A 21,398-nucleotide genomic window follows, 5' to 3' on the forward strand; every position below is an offset into this window, starting at 1 on the left:
TGAAATTTATTAAATATTTTCAATGTTATTCTACTTTTTCAAATATATTTGATTTCAATTACAGCACAGAATACAAAGTGTCCAGTGCTCACTTTATATTATTATTTTTTATTACAAATATTTGCACTGTAAAAATGATAAACAAAAAAAATAGTATTTTTCAATTCACCTCATACAAGTACCATAGTGCAATCTCTTTATCATGAAAGTCCAACTTACATGTAGATCTTTTTTGTTACATAACTGCACTCAAAAACAAAACAAGGTAAAACCTACAAGTCCACTCAGTCCTAGTTCTTGTTCAGTCAATCACTAAGACAAACAAGTTTGTTTACATTTACAGGAGATAATGCTGCCTTCATCTTATTTACAATGTCACCTGAAAGTGAGAACAGGCGTTCACATGGCACTTTTGTAGCCAGTGTTGCAAGGTATTTACATGCCAGATACGCTAAACATTTGTATGCCCCTTCATACTTCGGCCACCATTCCAGAGGACATGCTTCAATGCTGATGACGCTCATTAAAAAAATTATGCATTAATTAAATTTATGACTGAACTCCTTGGCGGAAAATTGTATGTCTCCGGCTCTATTTTACCCACATTCTGCCATATATGTCATGTTATAGTCTCGGTTGATGACTCAGCACATGTTGTTCATTTTAAGAACACTTTCACTGCAGATTTGACAAAACACAAAGAAGGTACCAATGTGAGATTTCTAAAGATAGCGACAGCACTCGACCCAAGGTTTAAGATTCTTAAATGCCTTCCAAAATCTGAGAGGGACGAGGTGTGGAGCATGCTTTCAGAAGTCTTAAAAGAGCAACACTTCAATGCGGAAACTACAGAATGTGAACCAACAAAAAAATCAACCTTCTGCTGGTAGCATCTGACTCAGATGATGAAAATGAACATGTGTCGGTCTGCAGTCCTTTAGGTTGTTATCGAGCAAAACCCGTCAACAGCATGGACACGTGACTCCTGGAATGGTGGTTGAAGCAGGAAGGGATATATGAATTTTTAGCGCATCTGGCATGTAAATATCTTGCGACACCGGCTACAAAAGTGCCATGAGAACGCCTGCTCTCAGTTTCAGGTAATATTGGAACAAGAAGTGGGCAGCATTATCTCCCCTAAATGTAAACAAACTTGTTTGTCTGAGCGATCTGCTGAACAGAAATAGGACTGAGTGGGCTTGTAGGCTCTAAAGTTTTACATTGTTTTATTTTTGAATGCAGTTATTTTTTTGGTATATAATTCTACATTTGTAAATTCAACGTTCATGATAAAGAGATTGCACTACAGTACTTGCATTAGGTGAACTGAAAAAATACTATTTCTTTTTTTTTACAGTGCAAATATCTGTAATCAAAAATAAATATAAAGTGAGCACTGTACACTTTGTATTCTGTCAGGTTTCAGAGTAACAGCCGTGTTAGTCTGTATCCGCAAAAAGAAGAACAGGAGTACTTGTGGCACCTTAGAGACTAACAAATTTATTGCAGCAGTAAATTGCAACAGTATTGTATTCTGTGTTATAATTGAAATCAATATATTTGAAAATGTAGAAAATATCCATAAAGATTTCAATAAATGGTATTCTATTATTGTTTAACCGTGCCATTAATCGCAATTAATTTTTTTAATCGCTTGACAGCCGTAGTTTAGACTTTACTGAATGCTTGTGAGCAGCTGCCTGCATCAGCGCTCCTCTCCACGTATAGCGCCGCACTAGCACTCACTAGCACTCAGACGTGACCTATGCTGACGGGCCAGCTTCTCCACCTCCCCAGGAGGCGCTGGCTGTGTCCCACCCACATCCTGCTGGCTGCGCCTGGGGTTAGGTCGCTGTAATGATGTTGCTCAGGTGATTTTCCACACCCCTGAGTGCCATAGCTAAGTCTGTAAAAAGCAACAAGGAGTCCTGTGGCACCTTATAGACTAACAGACGTATTGGAACATAAGCTTTCGTGGGTGAATGCCCCCTTCGTCAAGCTAAGTCTGTAGTGTAAAGCAGGGCTAAATCTCACTTATACCAGCTGTAGCCCACGTTGTAAGGGACTATCTGAGCAGTTGTATTGTGAGCCTCTGTGACTGTGTAAATCACCAGCCAGGAGAGAGTCATTACTTAGGGTGTTACGCCCTGCCCAAAAATAATAGACCATGGATACCAGATGGACTGTTGAGGGATTGGTACGGTCAACAAGAGGACAAAAGACTTTTGTTGTTATTCTACCTCCTCCCTGTGAAGATGAGTCATGCAAGGGACTCCTCCGTCAGCTGAGCTTTGCAGCCAAAAGCATGTGGGAAGATGTGACTGAACCCTGTAACAAGATCTGATGAGCTCTATGCTGCTCGGACTCTGGGAGAAAGGTTTCTGAGCATACGCAAGAGATTCCCCAGGGCTTAGGTTGGCTTAGCCCTAAGGACATATGGATCTTGCTGATTTTAGAATCTTCGATTGCCTTTTGAAACTGAAGATTATAACTTGTGTGCATCTCTGCTGACCCTGCTTTAACCTTGTAAATAACCCACTCGTTTCCTTTGCCTGTTTAACAAAGCTTCATATAGCTTATGATAGGATTGGCAACAGGCTCTGTCTTTGGTGTGAGATCCTTTGGGACTGGCAGCAGCTTGAATATTGCTGTGATTCTTGGTGGAAGGGACCAGCCGTCACAAAGGAGTGCCCAGGGGGACTGTCTGTGACCCCATGGTAAGGCTGTGCTGGTGCCTGAGGAGGTCACACTTAATATTTGGTTGGTGAAATCTAAGCACAGACCTCCCAGCCAGTTTGTGCCCTGGTTCCTAGCAGGCTGCCCTGAGGATGGCATGCATGCTGTGGCGTCACTGCAGGCAGCATCACAGGGAACCTTGCACAATGAGCTGACAGAGGCTCTAACCCTATGGGCAGATGCTTGCTGAGGAGGGGAGAGCAGCGCTGCAGTCTCTTGGGGACTGCCCTGCAGGCCAGGCTGTGTTGCTTTGGGCTGTAAGGAACCCAGGCAGTGCTTTCTGCAGCTAGCTGCCCTCTCTGTGCCCAGCTGGGCCTGCCTAGCACCCAGGGCTGGGCCCGACGAGGGGAGCTGCAGCCGTCAGCACTGCCTGCCCACTTACCCGGACCTGCACGCGGGGGTGTTTGCTCAGCAGCACTCCCCAGGCAGAGGCTGACGGGAAGGCCAGCGTCAGAGGCACTGGCTGAGCCAGGTGGTACGAGCTCCGGGGCAAAGTGGAGGCGTTGCGGCTAGGGAAAGGGAGGGACAGGGTTAATACACTGCAGCTGCCCTTGCCCCCTAGGCGCAGAGCTGTTCGGCCCGTTACCTGCTTAGCATCGTGCTGGCCACGGGAGAGGTCACTGTTACAGACGACTCCACAGCGCAGCTGCCCTCCCAGAGCACCGTCTGTATCGCCATGAGCGCAGCCATGGTGTTCTCCAGCGCCTCCGTCAGCTGCAGCAGACAGGGCATGTCACCACCGGCCCAATGGGACAGGGGGCTTCTGCTGCTCCCCCAGGGCAGAAGGGCCCCCGAGCGCGGCTTCAAGCTCAGTGAGGGCAGCCTGGCAGCAAGCCCTGAGGCCTAGGGCTGCCTGCAGGGAGGCCAGGGAAGAGGCAATCCTGCCGCGGGGACAGGCCAGAGACGTGCCGAGCCCCAGAGAGGAGCGTAGGCTCCGGCTCGTGCAATGGGGGCGAGGGCTGCCTCAATTAGGGTGGCCAGGTGGCCAGTTTTTGACCAGAAAGTCCAGTTGAAAGGGGACCTGTGCAGTGTCCGGTCAGTACTGCTGACTGGACAGCAAATGTCCAGTTACCGTAGTGACCACAATTGGCCTCTGCCACCAGGAGGGCAGGAAGAGCAGCTGCTGCTGAAGGAGGCGGGATCCTGACAGCATACGGCGCTTGAGGAGCCCATCCCAACTTCTCAGCGTCTGGGACCTCAGTTCTCTCCGGCCCCTCGCTCCAGAGACAGACACCCAGGGCCGGCTCCAGGCACCAGCTGAGCAAGCTAGTGCTTGGAGCGGCAGATTGAACGAGGCGGCGTTCTGCCCAATCCTAGGGCGGCACGGCCGCTTTTATTTTTTTGTTCCGCTCCAGCCACCCTGTAAGGGGAGCGGCGTGGAGGACTGGAGCGTCCTGCAGCAAGCCCGGCAGGGCAGTCCTCGTCCTTCCCTCCCCGCCGACCGGAGCGGCGCAGAGCCCTCCCGGCAGGCGGTGGGAGGGGCCGCGTGCCAGCGCCCTGCTGAAGCCCTGGCCGCCCCCCTTCTCTCTCTCCCCGCTCCCTCCTCCTCCCCCCGCTAGCCGGGGCACATCTCCAGGGCTGGGAGTCCCCCTGCACCCTGGCTCCAGCCGCGCCGCAGTTTTTTTTTTTTTTTTTTTTTGCTTGGGGCGGCCAGAAAGCCAGAGCCGGCCCTGCAGACCCCCCTGCCCCGCTGTGCCCCAGTTGGGCAGGCAGGCAGGCTCCGCATCAGCTGCTCCCACCCCGGCTCTGCAGGTGGCAGGTGAGTCCCGGGGAGGGGAGTGTAAGCGACAAGGGGCCTGTAGTGTTTGGTTTTGAACAAAACAAAAAGTTGGCAACCCTACACCCACTGCAGGAGCCAGGCTGAGTTTGGGGTCGCTGGGCCCCAGAGAACCTGAAGAGAGCAGGGACCAGACCCTCCTCCCATTCCCCAGACCCTGGCCATGCCGGGTGTGCCCTCCACGCCTCCCCAGGCCGACCCGAGTCCCACCTGGTTCCGGGCCCAGTGCGACGTGGGCGTGCTGCGGTCCATGGCCGTCAGGAGGTGGCTGAAGGACTGGAAGAGCGAGGTGGCGGCAGATGTGCTGGTGTCGGAGCCACTGCTGTTGCTGAGGAGTGGTGCCTGCAGGAGCTGAGTGCTCAGATATAGGAGCGACTCACTGGCCTCTCTCTGGGGATATCAAGCCCTGGAGAGGTCAGTGGGCTGCCAGGCGAGGCAGAGAGGAGCTCACGGTGTGACCTGCCTGGCCTGGGCATTCCCGACGCCTCCCCACGGGCAGCTCTGAGCGCCTGGCCCCTGCAGCAGAGTGGTGGGGACAGTGCTCAGCCTGGTCAGTGTGGGGCCGTCGCCCTGCTCAGGTAGGAGACAACGCTGCTCCTAGAGCCGTTCTGGTGCTCAGACAATCCCCAGGGGCCGCAGGCACTGCATGGCAGCCTACCCCTTCCTGGCACCCTTGCCACCTGTCTCTGCTCTTCCCCTCTAGCCGCGCAGCTGCCCAGCCCGCCCTCCGGCTACCTGGGCTGCCTCTGAGAGCAGGCTGGTGCCCTGTGTCAGGCGCTGGAGGGTGTGGCAGGCTCTCTGCAGTGCTGGCAGGTGATGGAGAGTTCGGATGGCCTGGTTGAATTGTCTCATTGTTTCCTCCATGGCCTGTGAGGAAGCGAGCGTGTGATCAAAGCTGGCACCAGGAGCCCCCTGCTCTCTGCCAGTGAGGGGACGCAGGCTCTGCCCTTGGGGTGGGACCCTGGGCAAGCTGGGAAGGGAGCTCAGCTCCAGGTCTGCTGCTGCCGACGGCGCTTCATTTAACGCTGACAGCGGGATCAGCCCTGCTTATGTCTGGGTGTCTTGGGAGCAAAGAATGAGCTGAGAAAAGCTGCTACCATGAGCCCAAAACTCAGCTCCATGGTGCCCATGGAGCTCTGGGTCCTGGGAACAGGTGTCACAAGGCATGGGGCAGGCAGCCCCAGGCAGTCCCTGGGCCAGGAGAGGGTGTGAGGGAGGCGGGCTGATCTGTCTGGGGCTGGCTGGACTCTGCAGAGCCCCAGCAGGGCGGGTGGCAGATGCCACCAGGCTCAGCCCATCGGCTAGTGATGCTGCTGGGCAGAGCCAGTGCATTGGGGCCGGATCTCCTTGGTGAGGTGCAGCTGTCCCGGTCAGCGCGCGCTGTGACGGAGCCCGAGAACTGGAATGAGGGGCAGCTCCCAGGCAGCACGTCTGGGTGTGTCCAGGCTTGTGTTTGAGGTCGGGTTGCCAAGTGTCCAGTTTTCAACCAGAACGCCCGGTCAAAAAGGGACCCTGGCAGCTCCGGTCAGCACTGCCGAACGAACTGTCAAAAGTCCGGTCAGCAGCACAGCGGGGCTAAGGCAGACTCCCTGCCTGCTCTGGATCTGCACAGCTCCCGGAAGCGGCGACATGTCCCTGCAGCCCCTAAGCACAGGGGCCAGGGAACTTCATGTGCTGGCCCCGCCCCAAGCACCGGCTCTGCAGCTCCCATTGGCCAGGCACCACAGCCAATGGGAGCTGCAGGGGTGGCACCTGCGGGCACAGGCAGCACGCACTGTGCAGAGCTGCCTGGCTGTGCCTCCGCCTAGAGGCCGGACATGGCGACCGCTTCCGAGAGCAGCACTGAGCCAGGGCAGGCAGGGAGCCTGCCTTAGCCCCACTGCGTCGCCGCCCAGGAGCCGCCTGAGGTAAGTGCTGCCTGGCTGGGCCTGCAGCCTGCACCCCCTCCCGCACCTCAAACCCCCTGCCCCAGCCCTGAGCCCCCTCCTGCACCACAAACTCCTCATCCACGGCCCCACCCCAGAACCTGCACCCCCAGCTGCAGCCCACATCCCCTCCCACACCCCAACCACTTGCCCCAGCCCAGTGAAAGTGAGTGAGGTTGGGGCCGGGGAGAGCAAGTGATGGAGGGGCTGAAATGAGTGGGGGTGGGGCCTAAGCAAAGGGGCGGGGTCTCATAGAAGGGGCGGGGCCAGGGTGTTTGGTTTTGTGACAACCCTAGTTTGAGGAGAAGACGACCGGTCCCCTGGGCCTCGTGGCTCTGGGTCCAGCTCAGCTCCATGGGGTTGCCCTGCCCTTGAAGGGACCAGGCCAACGCATCAAAGCCAACCCCCCACTTCAATTCCTGGGACTGCAAATGCACTTCCCGCGTCTCAGGCCATTGGGCTTCCATTTCCAGAGCAGCGAGTGGCGACACGTTCCTGGCAGCCCGCAGAGACCTTTGCAGCTGAGAGGGCCGGTTCGGTGAGGGCCTGGTCAGCTGGACTGTGCAAAGGACAGAGACTGGCAGCCTGCTAGGGCCCCACAGCCAGGAGAGGGGGGACATTAAACAACCCAAGGCCCCAGCACCTGATCCCAGTGTGCCCCTTGAGGGCCCACAGAAACAGAGTGAATGCCCCAGGAGCCTGGCTTGCCCTCTTACCTGAATGGCCCTCTCCGAAGAGGCTTCCTGGAGCAAAGTCCAAGGGTTCACTGTAAATGGGTCCAGGTTAGGGTCCTGCAGGGTGGTGGCTGTTCCTGTGGAGAGTGGCTGCAGAGGGGCCCCCAGAGTGACTGGCTGCGTGGCAGGCCTCAGTGTGACTGGCTGCGTGGCAGGCCCCTGCGTGGCTGGCTGCATGCCAGGCCTTCGAGTGGCTGGCTGCATAGCAGGCTCCGGCACAGTAGAACCCAGTGTGGCTGGCTGCGTGGCAGGTCTCTGTGTGGCTAGCTGTGTGGCAGGCTCCTGCATGGCAGGGCCTCGTGTGGCAGGCTGCGTGGCAGGCCCCTGCGTGGCAGGCTCCCGTATGGCTGGCTGCGTGGCAGGTCCCGGCGTGATTTGCTGTGTGGCTGGCTGCCTGCCAGGCCATCGAGTGGCTGGCTGCATAGCAGGCCCCAGCATAGTAGGACCCAGTGTGGTTGGCTGCGTGGCAGGCCCTTGCGTGGCTGGCTGTGTGGTTGGCTGCGTGGCAGGCCCTTGGGTGGCTGGCTGTGTGGTTGGCTGCGTGGCAGGCCCTTGTGTGGCTGGCTGTGTGATTAGCTGCGTGGCAGGCCCTTGCGTGGCTGGCTGTGTGGTTGGCTGCGTGGCAGGCCCTTGCGTGGCAGGTGCTGCTGTACCTGCGGTCGTCTGGGTTCCGTTGCACATATTTTTCCTGCAGGAATGCGTCTGCTCGGAGGCAGAGAAGAGGTTAGGGGGCAACAACGTGTCTCTTGTTGAAAAGCAGGCACTGCCTCCGTGGGGCTGTTCCCTTCCCTCACAGCCCCCGCCCATCAGCACAGCCATCACCGTGATCCTGTACCCCACACACACCTCCCCATTCACATAGCCCAGCAATCCCAGTGTCCGGCACCGGGGGCTGACTACTCACCGGCCAGGCCATGGCTGCGTCTCTGCGCTGCACGAGGTGCCCTGCTGAGGAAAGAAGGAAGCTCAGACAGAATCGAGCCAGTTTCTCTCCAGCTGAGCTCCCAAAACCAGGGGGGTCGAACGCTTGGCCTGGAGCTGTGCCCCTGCTCTGGAGCATGCACCTACCCGTGTGGCAGGAGGAGGTGGCCGCGGGCTCTGACTGCTCACTGCTGGGCCCACACATGCCTGCACCTGTTGTTCTGCACAGCCCGGTCCCGGGGCTGTGGGGCTAGAGCACTGGGCACAGGATCCCCGTCAGCTCTCAGGTTGTCTGGGGCTCAGCGTGGGCAGCCAGGGCTCTGCATAGGATGGTGGGAGAGGCTCTCAGCTCAGGGCTAGACCCTCACAGAGGCCCGCACTGGGGACATGTTGGCTCACTCTGTCTGGCTGTGCAAGGCCCCTGGGGTGCTTTGGACAGGGAGGACTGGGTGGAAATTTGCAGTGTTTGCTCCCCTGCAGCCACCGTGCCTGCCACAGGAGGGGCAGGGTCTCCTGGCTGTGCCATGGCACAGAGCGCTGTGTGCATGGCAGTGAGCACAGGGCCGGCTGGCACCAGTCGGGGACCCAGCCCAGGGCAGACAACCTGAGAGCTGAGGGGGCTCCTGTGCCTGGCAATCTCCAGCCCCCGCCCAAAGACCAGCCCTCATGCACCCTGGCCAGTGCCACTCATGGGCACAGCAGCTGAGCCCACACCCTAGAGTCCTCTTGCTGAAGCCATTCCTCGCCGAGTCCCAGAAGACAGGACCATGGGGCAATGGCCCTCGAGACAGACTGTCCCAGTGGCTCGGGCAGAAATGTCCTTACCTGCGGCGGGCCTGATGTCTGTGCCGGTCCCCGCGGCCGGCCTGGTGGCTGTGCCGGTCCCCGCGGCCGGTCTGCTGGCTGTGCCGGTCCCCGTGGCCGGTCTGGTGTCTGTGCTGGTCCCCGTGGCTGGCTTGGTGTCCTCCTGTGAGGTTTCTTTCTTGCTCTCCCCAGTCTGGTGAGCGGCGTGCGAGTCCCTCTCAGGGGAGGGATCTGTGGAGAGCTCGGCATGGAGATGAGTGTTGAACGTGGCCTGCACCACCCTAGCCCAGCTGTAATTTTGGGTCTCTGGGCCTCTGGCCCCGTTTCTGTGGCTAATCGCTGAGTTATTTAGTATTCGGCCCTGGGAGCCTTTCGGGAGCCAACACTGAATAACCACGAAACCCACCCGCCCTCCAGGCAAGGCCTCCAGGCGCCATGGCAAGGCCGTGAGGGGACCATGGGGCAGACCAGCCGTTCCCAGCCTGCTCCACGGCGCCTCCTCAGGGAGTGGGAATCTCCTGGGGCCGGGGGCCTGGCTCCTCTGCCCAGCCCGTCTCTTCGCTGCCAAGAGCTGATGGGAGCCGGTTGCTGGGGTGCCACGGGGCTGGGGTGGGAGAGGGGAGGGGGGAGAGGGGAGGGGAGCGGCAGTGCCAGGTGTGTGGCGATGCCGCAGACGTGTCCCGGCCTGGACTCCGGCCGTGGTGGGCGAGTCTCTATCCATTGAGCTCATTCTGTGGGACTCTCTCCCCCACCAGGCTGTGGCTCACTTCCCAGCACCCTGTACTGGTCGGACCTGCCCAGGCCCATGGGGGGAGCCAAGGACCCCACCCATGTGCAGCTTCCCCACCCTCCTCGATGCACAGGCGAGCCAGCCAGGCACCGCCCGGGGCAGCACGGGACCCTGGCAGGCTACTGCCCCTCACCCCCATGGCGCCACAGGGAGGGGGCCTGTCCCAGGCCAGCGCACCCTCCCCACCCAGCTCAGCCCCACTCACGTAACGCCCGGGCCGTCCGGCTCAGCCCCACTCACGTAACGCCCAGGGTGTCCGGCTCAGCCCCACTCACGTAAGGCCCAGGGTGTCCGGCTCAGCCCCGCTCACGTAACGCCCAGGGTGTCCGGCTCAGCCCCACTCACATAACGCCCAGGGTGTCCGGCTCAGCCCCGCTCACGTAACGCCCGGGCTGTCCGGCTCAGCCCCGCTCACGTAACGCCCAGGGTGTCCGGCTCAGCCCCACTCACATAACGCCCAGGGTGTCCGGCTCAGCCCCGCTCACGTAACGCCCGGGCTGTCCGGCTCAGCCCCGCTCACGTAACGCCCAGGGTGTCCGGCTCAGCCCCGCTCACGTAACGCCCCGGGTGTCCGGCTCAGCCCCGCTCACGTAACGCCCCGGGTGTCCGGCTCAGCCCCGCTCACGTAACGCCCAGGGTGTCCGGCTCAGCCCCACTCACGTAACGCCCGGGGTGTCCGGCTCAGCCCCGCTCACGTAACACCCGGGGTGTCCGGCTCAGCCCCGCTCACGTAACGCCCAGGCTGTCCGGCTCAGCCCCGCTCACGTAACGCCCGGGGTGTCCGGCTCAGCCCCGCTCACGTAACGCCCCGGGCCGTCCGGCTCAGCCCCGCTCACGTAACGCCCGGGGTGTCCGGCTCAGCCCCGCTCACGTAACGCCCGGGGTGTCCGGCTCAGCCCCGCTCACGTAACACCCCGGGCCGTCCGGCTCAGCCCCGCTCACGTAACACCCCGGGCCGTCCGGCTCAGCCCCGCTCACGTAACGCCCGGGGTGTCCGGCTCAGCCCCGCTCACGTAACGCCCGGGGTGTCCGGCTCAGCCCCGTTCACGTAACACCCCGGGCCGTCCGGCTCAGCCCCGCTCACGTAACGCCCAGGGTGTCCGGCTCAGCCCCGCTCACGTAACGTCCGGGGTGTCCGGCTCAGCCCCGCTCACGTAACGCCCGGGCCGTCCGGCTCAGCCCCGCTCACGTAACGCCCGGGGTGTCCGGCTCAGCCCCGCTCACGTAACGCCCGGGGCCGTCCGGCTCAGCCCCGCTCACGTAACGCCCCGGGCCGTCCGGCTCAGCCCCGCTCACGTAACGCCCCGGGCCGTCCGGCTCAGCCCCGCTCACGTAACGCCCCGGGCCGTCCGGCTCAGCCCCGCTCACGTAACGCCCGGGGTGTCCGGCTCAGCCCCGCTCACGTAACGCCCGGGGTGTCCGGCTCAGCCCCGCTCACGTAACGCCCGGGGTGTCCGGCTCAGCCCCGCTCACGTAACGCCCGGGGTGTCCGGCTCAGCCCCGCTCACGTAACGCCCGGGGTGTCCGGCTCAGCCCCGCTCACGTAACGCCCGGGGTGTCCGGCTCAGCCCCGTTCACGTAACACCCCGGGCCGTCCGGCTCAGCCCCGCTCACGTAACGCCCAGGGTGTCCGGCTCAGCCCCACTCACGTAACGCCCGGGGTGTCCGGCTCAGCCCCGCTCACGTAACACCCGGGGTGTCCGGCTCAGCCCCGCTCACGTAACGCCCAGGCTGTCCGGCTCAGCCCCGCTCACGTAACGCCCGGGGTGTCCGGCTCAGCCCCGCTCACGTAACGCCCCGGGCCGTCCGGCTCAGCCCCGCTCACGTAACGCCCGGGGTGTCCGGCTCAGCCCCGCTCACGTAACGCCCGGGGTGTCCGGCTCAGCCCCGCTCACGTAACACCCCGGGCCGTCCGGCTCAGCCCCGCTCACGTAACACCCCGGGCCGTCCGGCTCAGCCCCGCTCACGTAACGCCCGGGGTGTCCGGCTCAGCCCCGCTCACGTAACGCCCGGGGTGTCCGGCTCAGCCCCGCTCACGTAACGCCCGGGGTGTCCGGCTCAGCCCCGCTCACGTAACGCCCGGGCCGTCCGGCTCAGCCCCGCTCACGTAACGCCCAGGGTGTCCGGCTCAGCCCCGCTCACGTAACGCCCGGGGTGTCCGGCTCAGCCCCGCTCACGTAACGCCCGGGCCGTCCGGCTCAGCCCCGCTCACGTAACGCCCGGGGTGTCCGGCTCAGCCCCGCTCACGTAACGCCCGGGGTGTCCGGCTCAGCCCCGCTCACGTAACGCCCCGGGCCGTCCGGCTCAGCCCCGCTCACGTAACACCCCGGGCCGTCCGGCTCAGCCCCGCTCACGTAACGCCCGGGGTGTCCGGCTCAGCCCCGCTCACGTAACGCCCGGGGTGTCCGGCTCAGCCCCGCTCACGTAACGCCCGGGGTGTCCGGCTCAGCCCCGCTCACGTAACGCCCGGGGTGTCCGGCTCAGCCCCGTTCACGTAACACCCCGGGCCGTCCGGCTCAGCCCCGCTCACGTAACGCCCAGGGTGTCCGGCTCAGCCCCGCTCACGTAACGCCCGGGGTGTCCGGCTCAGCCCCGCTCACGTAACGCCCGGGCCGTCCGGCTCAGCCCCGCTCACGTAACGCCCGGGGTGTCCGGCTCAGCCCCGCTCACGTAACGCCCGGGGTGTCCGGCTCAGCCCCGCTCACGTAACGCCCGGGGTGTCCGGCTCAGCCCCGCTCACGTAACGCCCGGGGCCGTCCGGCTCAGCCCCGCTCACGTAACGCCCGGGGCCGTCCGGCTCAGCCCCGCTCACGTAACGCCCGGGGCCGTCCGGCTCAGCCCCGCTCACGTAACGCCCGGGGCCGTCCGGCTCAGCCCCGCTCACGTAACGCCCCGGGCCGTCCGGCTCAGCCCCGCTCACGTAACGCCCCGGGCCGTCCGGCTCAGCCCCGCTCACGTAACGCCCGGGCCGTCCGGCTCAGCCCCGCTCACGTAACGCCCGGGGTGTCCGGCTCAGCCCCGCTCACGTAACGCCCGGGGTGTCCGGCTCAGCCCCGCTCACGTAACGCCCGGGGTGTCCGGCTCAGCCCCGCTCACGTAACACCCCGGGCCGTCCGGCTCAGCCCCGCTCACGTAACGCCCGGGGTGTCCGGCTCAGCCCCGCTCACGTAACGCCCGGGCCGTCCGGCTCAGCCCCGCTCACGTAACGCCCGGGGCGTCCGGCTCAGCCCCAGCTCCCAGACAGCGCTCACCGAACTGGCAGATGAAATATAGCTCCTGTGCACACGTGTCCCTCCTGGACCTGATGGCGCCTGAGTCCCTGATGAGGTAACTGCACCCGGCAGGGGAGGGGGTAACAGCTGCGTCCGCCCCGTGGGCAGAGAAGCCTGTGGAGAGACACGGGGAGCAATGAACCTGGGGCAGGCGGCCCTGCAGGGAATTCTCACTGGTGCAGGGAGCCAGGTGCGCTCGGCATGGCCCAGCTCTGGGCATCGTGCATGGCTGCAGAGCTCAGCCTGCGCGGGGCATGCGCCCAGTGAGTGGGCCGGCAGGGCAGGGACTGGCGTTTCCCCAGTGAGCAGTGCTGGCCCCACCTAGCAGCGTGGCCTCGAGCTGCCCCATGTCACGCCAGGCAGGGTGCTCCCAGGAATCCCTGGCTGAGCTCTGAGGCTATGTCTACACAGCCAGCAGCAGCCCACGGCCCCAAGTGTTAGAGCCCAGGTCAGCGGACTCGGGCTCACGCTACCCGCAGACGCTAGCCAGGTGGGCAGCACTTTGTCTCAGGCAGGCGCTCGAGCTCTGAAACCCAGGCTCTAGCCCGAGGTCTAGTGCTGGGACAGGCAGAGGGCATGGTGCCTGGGAGCCGCCCCTGAGCACCGCTGGGGCCGGCTGGCCTTGTGGAACGGCAAGGGAGAGGGGTAAGGGAGGCCGAGAATGAGCCCCTGCAAAGCCCTCCTCCCAGCACAGAGAGGGGCAGCAAGTCCCAAGACCCCTCGTCCCCCACCTGGGTTCTTTTCACCTGGATGCTCTCGCAGGCCGACCCACCACTTCTCCCCTTCCACCAGGCAGTTGCTCAGGAAGGCCTGCGTCTCTGGGTTCCAGGGGTGCGCCAGGTGCCCGCCATTGGCCTGGCACCAGGCCTGGGCTCCGCAGAAGCTGTTCCGGAGCCGGACGAACTTGTAGCAGACGTCTCCCATGCATGGTTGGTGCCAGGGGCACCTCAAGGCAGGCCCAGATTGGGTAACGCTTGCCAAACAGAACCAAAGACACATCCCTGATGCTAGTTGCATGGTGCCGGTGGCTCCGGCTGCCCGTCCTGCCCTTTATACAAGCCCGGTGCTTTTGTCCCAGGTCCAAGACGAGTACTGAAACAAACCCACCCAGCTCGGGTTCCCACCCCGGGGCTGCTGAGCAAACAGAGAGAGGAGAGTGCGTCCCACCTGCCTGCCCAGGCAGGGCCATCGAGACCGGGGGCTGTTTGCAGAGAAGGGTGAGGCGATTGCTGGGCCCCGGCGTGGTTGTGGGACACAAAGGAGAGCGGAGGATGCACTGTTCCCGTGCAGGGCACAGGGAGCTGAACACCTGCTGGGGCTGGACTGGCAGCCTGCCCCTGGCGAGGGAACCCGCAGGGTGGCGGGGAGGAGGATGGGCCCAGTGTTTCTATGGCGTGATGTGAGATTCACACACAGGGACATGGGGCCCACTCTGGCTGACCCCCTGCGTGACAGGGCCAGAAGGGCTGCGCCCCCAAGTCCCCAGGATGCCAGCACTGAGCCTCACCTGGGGCTGAGCTGGAAGCATCTCATCTAGAAAGACACAGCCTTGATTTAGGGCCCCAGTGAGGTCTTTGCAATGAGAATCGGGGAGCCCCACACTGGGCTGGGGCTGGGGGCCCTGGGCCTGCTGCCTGCCCAGCTTGGGGGGAGGGAGAACTGGAACTAGGGCTGGGCTGGGGATCCCTGGGGCTGGGCTGCAGGCAGGGCTGGGCTGGGGGCACCGGGGTAGGGCTGGGGGCACGGGGGCTGGGCTGGGGGCACCGGGGTAGGGCTGGGGGCCCTGGGGCTGGGCTGGGGGCACTGGGGTAGGGCTGGGGGCACGGGGGCTGGGCTGGGGGCACTGGGGTAGGGCTAGGGGCCCTGGGGCTGGGCTGGGGGCACTGGGGTAGGGCTGGGGGCACGGGGGCTGGGCTGGGGGCACCTGGGTAGGGCTGGGGGCACCGGGATAGGGCTGGGGGCCCCGGGGCTGGGCTGGGGGCACCTGGGTAGGGCTGGGGGCACCGGGGTAGGGCTGGGGGCCCTGGGGCTGGGCTGCAGGTGGGGCTGGGCAGCGAGAGCTCACTCAGCAGGCTGTGGAAAGGGGACAGTTACTGCCAGACAGTTGAACCGTTTCAGCTAATCCAGGGTTCTCCTCTTGGATCCTGGGGCCTCCCACAGCCCAGCTTCACGCTGCGGGCGTGATGGGCAGGTTCATCTCAGCATCCTCCGTGTAAATAGCGACCTCTGCCCAGGGAGCGCTGCCAGCTGTGCCCACTTAGTACGCGGGGAGCCCGTGTTCCTGTGCCAGAAATGTGCCAGCTGGAGCCAGACCCACGCCCCCAGAAGGGAGCCCCAGCCTGGCTGGGCAGCACGCGGGGCCGTTGCCATGGGAGAGCTGCAGGGAGGGAGTGCCCCCCCCAAAGGCCGGTGTGTGCCCCAAGCTCCCCAGCACAGCCAGGCTCAGCACAGGTGGGCACTGCTGCTGGGCTCAGGGCTTGGCCGCATGGGCCACTGGCCCCAGGATGTGCCTGGCGTGAGTTCAAACCAACGGCACCAGGCAAGGACTGCAGAGCCACCTTGGCATACGAGTAGCTTGTGGCAGCACAGTTACACCTGCTCATGGTTTGGGGTGCAGGCTGCCCCGAGGCTACGGTGCGGAGAGATGACTCCCCCCAGCTCTCTGCCTGCAACAGCACCTGGGCCGGGGGGAGAGGTGCCTCTCCCTGCCACAGCAGCTCCGGGTCTGGACCTGCGGGAGAGACGCCTCTCCCCCAGCCACGGCAGTCTGGGCTTAATAAGCTGCTTTGTGGCCACGCAGCTTAGAGGGAATTTAGGTCCTGGTGTAACGTTATTGACATGAACTGTGACCATATAGATCATTGTTGCAACCAAGGTCCTACAGTGGCACCAAATCTTGTACAAAGGAGGTCAAATAAAGTGTCCATGCAAAGGTTATGATTTGCTGGTTATGATTATGCTGTCTGTATGCATGTATCATTTTTGTATTTAAAGTTATAAGTATTGGCTCTATACTGTCTGTATTTCAAACGTATGCTATGCTTCTGGGTGACACCCAGGGCCGGCTTTAGGACCTGCGGGGCCCGATTCCGCGGTCCTGGTCTTCGGCGGCACTTCGGCGGCAGGGGATCTGCTCCGCGTCTTCGACAGCACTGAAGGACCCCCCGCCGCTGAAATTCCACCGAAGATCCCGGAGTGGACACCCCCCCCCCGCCGCCGCCAAAATACCGCCGGAGCAGACCGCCGTCGGGGGAGCCTAAGGCGCAGGGCCCTCTTACCCGCGGGGCCCGATTCCGGGGAATCGGCCTAAGGCCGGCCCTGGTGACACCCCAGACAGTTTGGCGTCAGCACTGCCTAGCCTGCGTGATGGTCCATTAAGGACCATCAGCTATACAATTGACCCATTGAGAGAAGGCAGATACACCTTGTGACTCCACAAGGCATTCAAGGACATGCCTATGGACAGAACTCTAATTTTTTTTCCATGCCATGTGCTGGGTAGCTTGTTTTTGGAACAAAGGAAGCACTGGCCGCCTGGCAAGAGACTATAAAAGGCAGCTGCATCTTCTCCATCTTGTCTTCAATCCTGCTTCTTACCTCTGGAGGAACTTTGCTACAAACTGAAGCTCTGAACAAAGGACTGAGGACCCATCCCAGCTGTGGATGTTCCAGAGACTTGCTTTGAATCTGCAGTTTATCCCATCACTGCTACAAGCCTGAACCAAGAACTTTGCCATTACTGTATGTCATAATCCCATTTAACCAATTCTAGCTCTCATCTGTATTTCTTTCTTTTTATTAATAAACCTTTAGATTTTAGATTCTAAAGGATTGGCAACAGCGTGATTTGTGGGTAAGATCTGACTTGTATATTGACCTGGGTCCTGGGCTTGGTCCTCTGAGATCGGGAAAACCTTTTTTCTTTTACTGGGATACTGGTTTTCATAACCATTCATCCCCATAACGAGTGGTGCTGGCGGTGATACAAGAGAACTGGAGTGTCTGAGGGAATTGCTTGTGTGACTTCTGGTTAGCCAGTGGGGTGAGACCGAAGTCCTCTGTCTTTGGCTGGTTTAGTGTGCAAAGGACTCCAGCCTTGGGCTGTGACTGCCCTGCTCTAAGCTATTTGTCCTGAATTGATACTCTCAGGAGTTTGGCTAGAGTTGCCATCAGCCACTTGGGACGGGGGCCAGACCTCGGCCTCTGTCACCTGCAAAAGCCGACATTCACCTGAGTGTGCACGACTCCTTCCACAGCCTGAAACGCCCTCTCCGCACAGACTGGCCCAGTCCTCTCTTACCTCCCACACCATAATGTGGCTCCCAGTTTGATCCGGGGCAGCAATTTGCCAGCACTGGGGCCTGGGCTTGTTTCTGCCAGGAGGAGAAATGGCTGATGGAGGCAGTTGTTTATTTACAAGGAAGGTACAAAATCCCATTTCCTGGGACGAGGAACTCAACAGGAGGGATTTTCTTAGCTCACAGTTCCAACCCTCTTTCAGCCAGTGCTCAGCCCCAAAGCTCCTTCTCTCGGCTTTTCCCAGGGCCACGCTCCCAGTGGTTGTTCTGCTATGTCCTTGGCTTGCTGCTCCTTCCGTGTCTGTTTCTGTCTCTTGCTGCTTCCCTCAAACCCAGACATGCTGTTCCAATCTGCTGTCCCTCTCAGCTCCCAGTGCCATGTGGCTAGCCCTGCCCCAGCCTTGCTTTGGGCCACTGGTTCAGGAGCTTGTCACAGTGCGACAGGCCCCTCTAAGTGAATTGGGTCCAGTCCCAGGAGCGTGGGAGAGCATCTGGCACTAATCAGTGACAGGAAGGCAGCTGTGGCTGGGGAGGAGGTTCCTGAAGAGAGTTCCCTGGGGACAGCCGAGGCCTAAGAGCCCAGCAGGGGCTAGCTTGCTGACCCTCCCCAGGCAGAGACATGGAAGCCAGGAAGAAGCCTGGGAAGGACTCCAGGTGGGAGGGCTGGGGTGGCGGTTGTGGGCAGGGACCGAAGGCGAGCCCGGGAGTGGCAGGAGCCACTGGACCTGGTGGATGAGCTGTGTTGTTGGACTTTGGCACATTTATGGACTGTGTGCCCTGGGCGTGGGATAAATGGCCTGTGTTTGGGGCTCTCAAGGACTATTTACATTATGTGGGATAGTAACTGGTCCTGGGTAGGGGTAATATTGCACCCAAGAGAACTTGTGGAGGTTCTTTGAAGGGCCTGAGAGGGAAAATGAAATGTTAGTCTCCTGTTGTCCCACATGTACTTGGTCAATTGGCAGAATGTGGTAGACACCTTTCTGATGCAAGGCTTAAGCTCATCATCTAGAGATGAGTTATCCAGTGCAGTTGACCCTAGATAGCAGAACTCGTGCACAACTTTGAGCTTGGTGTTAGCTGCTAAAACCTCTGGTGCAGCCAATGTGCCTTGTGCCATAATCATTGTCTTCTTCAGACCGATGGCTAGTCCAAGCTAGCGCAAAGCTGCACCTGGAGCTCCTCTTCACTACGTGCGATGAGCGCTGCATCACTGGCAAAAAGACATTCTCCCATCTGCAGGCATTTAACTTCACCTTTTGCTCTCAGACGACCAATGAGGAAGGGTTTTCCAGCTGATCTCGTATGAAGATGGACACCCTTTATACTAGAGGAGAGAGAGTCTGACAAAGCAACAGAGAGAAGAATATACTGAAGAGTGTTGGTGCCAAAACACAGCCCTGTTTGACACCACTATGGATTTCAAAGCTGCCAGACTGGCCACCATCATACTGGACTGCAGCCCACATGGAAGGCTTGAACCAGACTTAGGAGGATGGGGGGAGGGGGAGAGCAGTTCTCTTGAGCAGTTGAAAAAGGCTCTTTCTGTTCAGCGGGTCAAAGCCCTTTGTGTGTTATGCTCACACAAAGCACACAGGATCTTTTATGGGGAAAGGCAAATACGCCGCATTTATTGAAAATACAACAGTTAGCATATGCTTTTCATTGAGCACAAGTGAGGAGCTGGGCTCTGTTGGTCGCGATCCGATGCTACGAGGCTTTGCAGGACTGAACCCAGAGTTTCCTGGCAAAACACCCCAGCTTTATAGTTGTAAATTCCCATTTGAGTCCATGCATTTTGCAGTGTCATCCTGTAATCATTACTCCTTAAGTGGGGTTAATCTTGGGGTTTTCTGCTGTTATCATTTGATGGTTCTTGTCGGGCTTCCCATCGTTATCTCCTATTTGTTGTCTCGCCTTCGGGGGTGCCTGCCTCACCTCTGAGGTCGTCAATGCTGTTAACATGTTTAGCATCGGATACAATGGATGTTTTCTGATTGTCTCCTGGTTTTTCCAAGTCTCTCACTTTTTCTTGACCATCTGGACATTTGTGATGGGTTTCACACCTTATCTTTTCCTGATGCAGGCATTCCTCATTCACACAAACAATCTCTTACAGAAACCTTCAAAGGTATTCAGGCAGCAGTATTTTATATTCAGCAGAATACATTGTAAGTCAAGCCTTGCTAAATCTTATAACTAAAACAATTCACATCGGGGCTTCAGACCCTCAACGTTCCTCTAATCTCCTTAACATAGATCCCGTCTCTGACTTTCTAAACCTTAAAACAAAGAAATGTATATTTAACTAGAGTGCCTAATTTGTAATACATATCGGAAACCATAGTAGACATTATAACTTATCCTAAAACAAAAGGGTGACCATAATCAGTCATAAGGATTGTTCTGGTCTGTCATTCCTTTCTGCTATTCAAAAAGGGTGCCTGGCAGGATGAAATCAAATCATACATTAATTCTCATAGTACAATTATAAAATCCTGCTCCTACATGTGAGCTCCAGGAAGGCCATAGAAACAGGTTTTCCTTCTTCTTGACACTTCTTGCAATTGCTTATTGTAGACCATTTAACTCCTTGGCTGTAACCTAGGGTGACAATCTCTTCAGCTTCCCCTCCCCCCCCCCCCCCCCCAGCTTGGAGCCAAATCCTGGCAGTGTCGATGCTGAGGGGTGTGAGCCCCACACCAGGCTTCCTGCCACGCCCCCACTAGCTCTCGCCGGGCAGCCGTGGAGACTCATCGGCAGCGCCTAAAGATGTGGCTGGCAGGTAGCCATGCTGAGACAGAAAGGGACCCCCGGGGAACCTGCACTCCAGCACCCTGTCTCCTCTGGCCTGAATCTCACCCTCCTCCATGCCCCATCCCTTGACAATGGGGTGGCTCAGATGCTTGGTGAGTTTCATGCAAATGCCAAGCCATGAGCAACAGACAGGCCAGAGACGTACAGTTTCTCTGGGGGCAGATTCACATGGGCAGAGAGGGGAAGGCACGGGGTGTAAGATCCTGAGACGGGCCCGGCGTCTCCTCCAGCCTCGTGCGCACCAGTGAATAAGCAGCCAGGACTGGCATGGCTGGAGAATGGGCAGGGGCCTGAGCCTGCAGGGGGTTTCTGTGCCCCGTTGCACCCTGTGAATGTCCACACGCAGCCCAGCTCTCCCTGGTGCTTCCTTCTGGGATGCTGCCTGCAGTCTAGGGCAGGGAGACGGGGCAGCCAGTAGCTTCTCTCATCCAGAGAAAAGCAACAGAGGGTCCTGTGGCACCTTTAAGACTAACAGAAGTATTGGGAGCATAAGCTTTCGTGGGTAAGAACCTCACTTCTTCAGATACTACCCCTCTGATACTTCTCATCCGGAGGTTTTTAGTGAAGAAATGAACCAGCGCGAGCATTCAGGGCTAGCTGGAGTAGGCTGAGCCCAGGAGTGCGCTGCACCGCTTGGCATGGGGCTGCTATGGGGCGTGCCGATTAGTATTATCTGTATTCTCGCAGCAGCGAGGGCACCAGGCATGGAGCAGGAGGACTAGGGTGACCAGACCGCAAATGTGAAAAATCAGGACGGGGGTGGGGGTAATAGGAGCCTGTATAAGAAAAAGATCAAAAAATCGGGACTTCTGGTCACCCTAAGCAGGACCCCACTGGGCCAAGTGCTGTGCAGACACAGAACCAGGACAGGCCCTGCCCCGGGGCGCTTACAACCTCTGTAAGAGACACAGGCCAGAGGGACAGAGCAGGGAGCCAAGGGCACAAGGAGACGCTGTCGGAGCCAGGCACTCAGCTCCCCTTCCGAAAATGCACACGCCGAACCCTGTGATGAAGGCCCAGACACCCGGGTTCTGTCCCGGCTCTGGGAGGGGGCGGGATCTGGGTTAGTGGGCGGGGCCAGGACACACGGGTTCTGTCCCGGCTCTGGGAGGGGGCGGGATCTGGGTTAGTGGGCGGGGCCAGGACACCCGGGTTCTGTCCCGGCTCTGGGAGGGGGCGGGATCTGGGTTAGTGGGCGGGGCCAGGACACACGGGTTCTGTCCCGGCTCTGGGAGGGGGCGGGGGTCTGGGTTAGGGGGCGGGGCCAGGACACCTGGGTTCTGTCCCGGCTCTGGGAGGGGGCGGGGGTCTGGGTTAGGGGGCG

General features: G+C 60.0%; 1 protein-coding gene across 1 annotated transcript in view; it reads right to left on the reverse strand.

Annotated features, from left to right (window-relative positions):
• The window catches only part of PKD1L3 (polycystin 1 like 3, transient receptor potential channel interacting), a 37,420-nt gene extending 23,537 nt beyond the window's left edge, over positions 1-13,883 (reverse strand). Inside the window, 11 exon segments of the mRNA XM_054048762.1 lie at positions 3,119-3,245; positions 3,323-3,450; positions 3,809-3,862; positions 4,724-4,903; positions 5,249-5,380; positions 7,155-7,249; positions 7,826-7,874; positions 8,077-8,117; positions 8,919-9,128; positions 12,939-13,073; positions 13,691-13,883. Coding sequence (XP_053904737.1) covers positions 3,119-3,245; positions 3,323-3,450; positions 3,809-3,862; positions 4,724-4,903; positions 5,249-5,380; positions 7,155-7,249; positions 7,826-7,874; positions 8,077-8,117; positions 8,919-9,128; positions 12,939-13,073; positions 13,691-13,883 — 1,344 coding nt within the window.
• Positions 13,884-21,398: the final 7,515 nt, after the last annotated feature.

The sequence above is a fragment of the Malaclemys terrapin genome, chromosome 14, assembly GCF_027887155.1.
Source record: "Malaclemys terrapin pileata isolate rMalTer1 chromosome 14, rMalTer1.hap1, whole genome shotgun sequence".
Taxonomy (NCBI): Eukaryota; Metazoa; Chordata; order Testudines; family Emydidae; genus Malaclemys; species Malaclemys terrapin.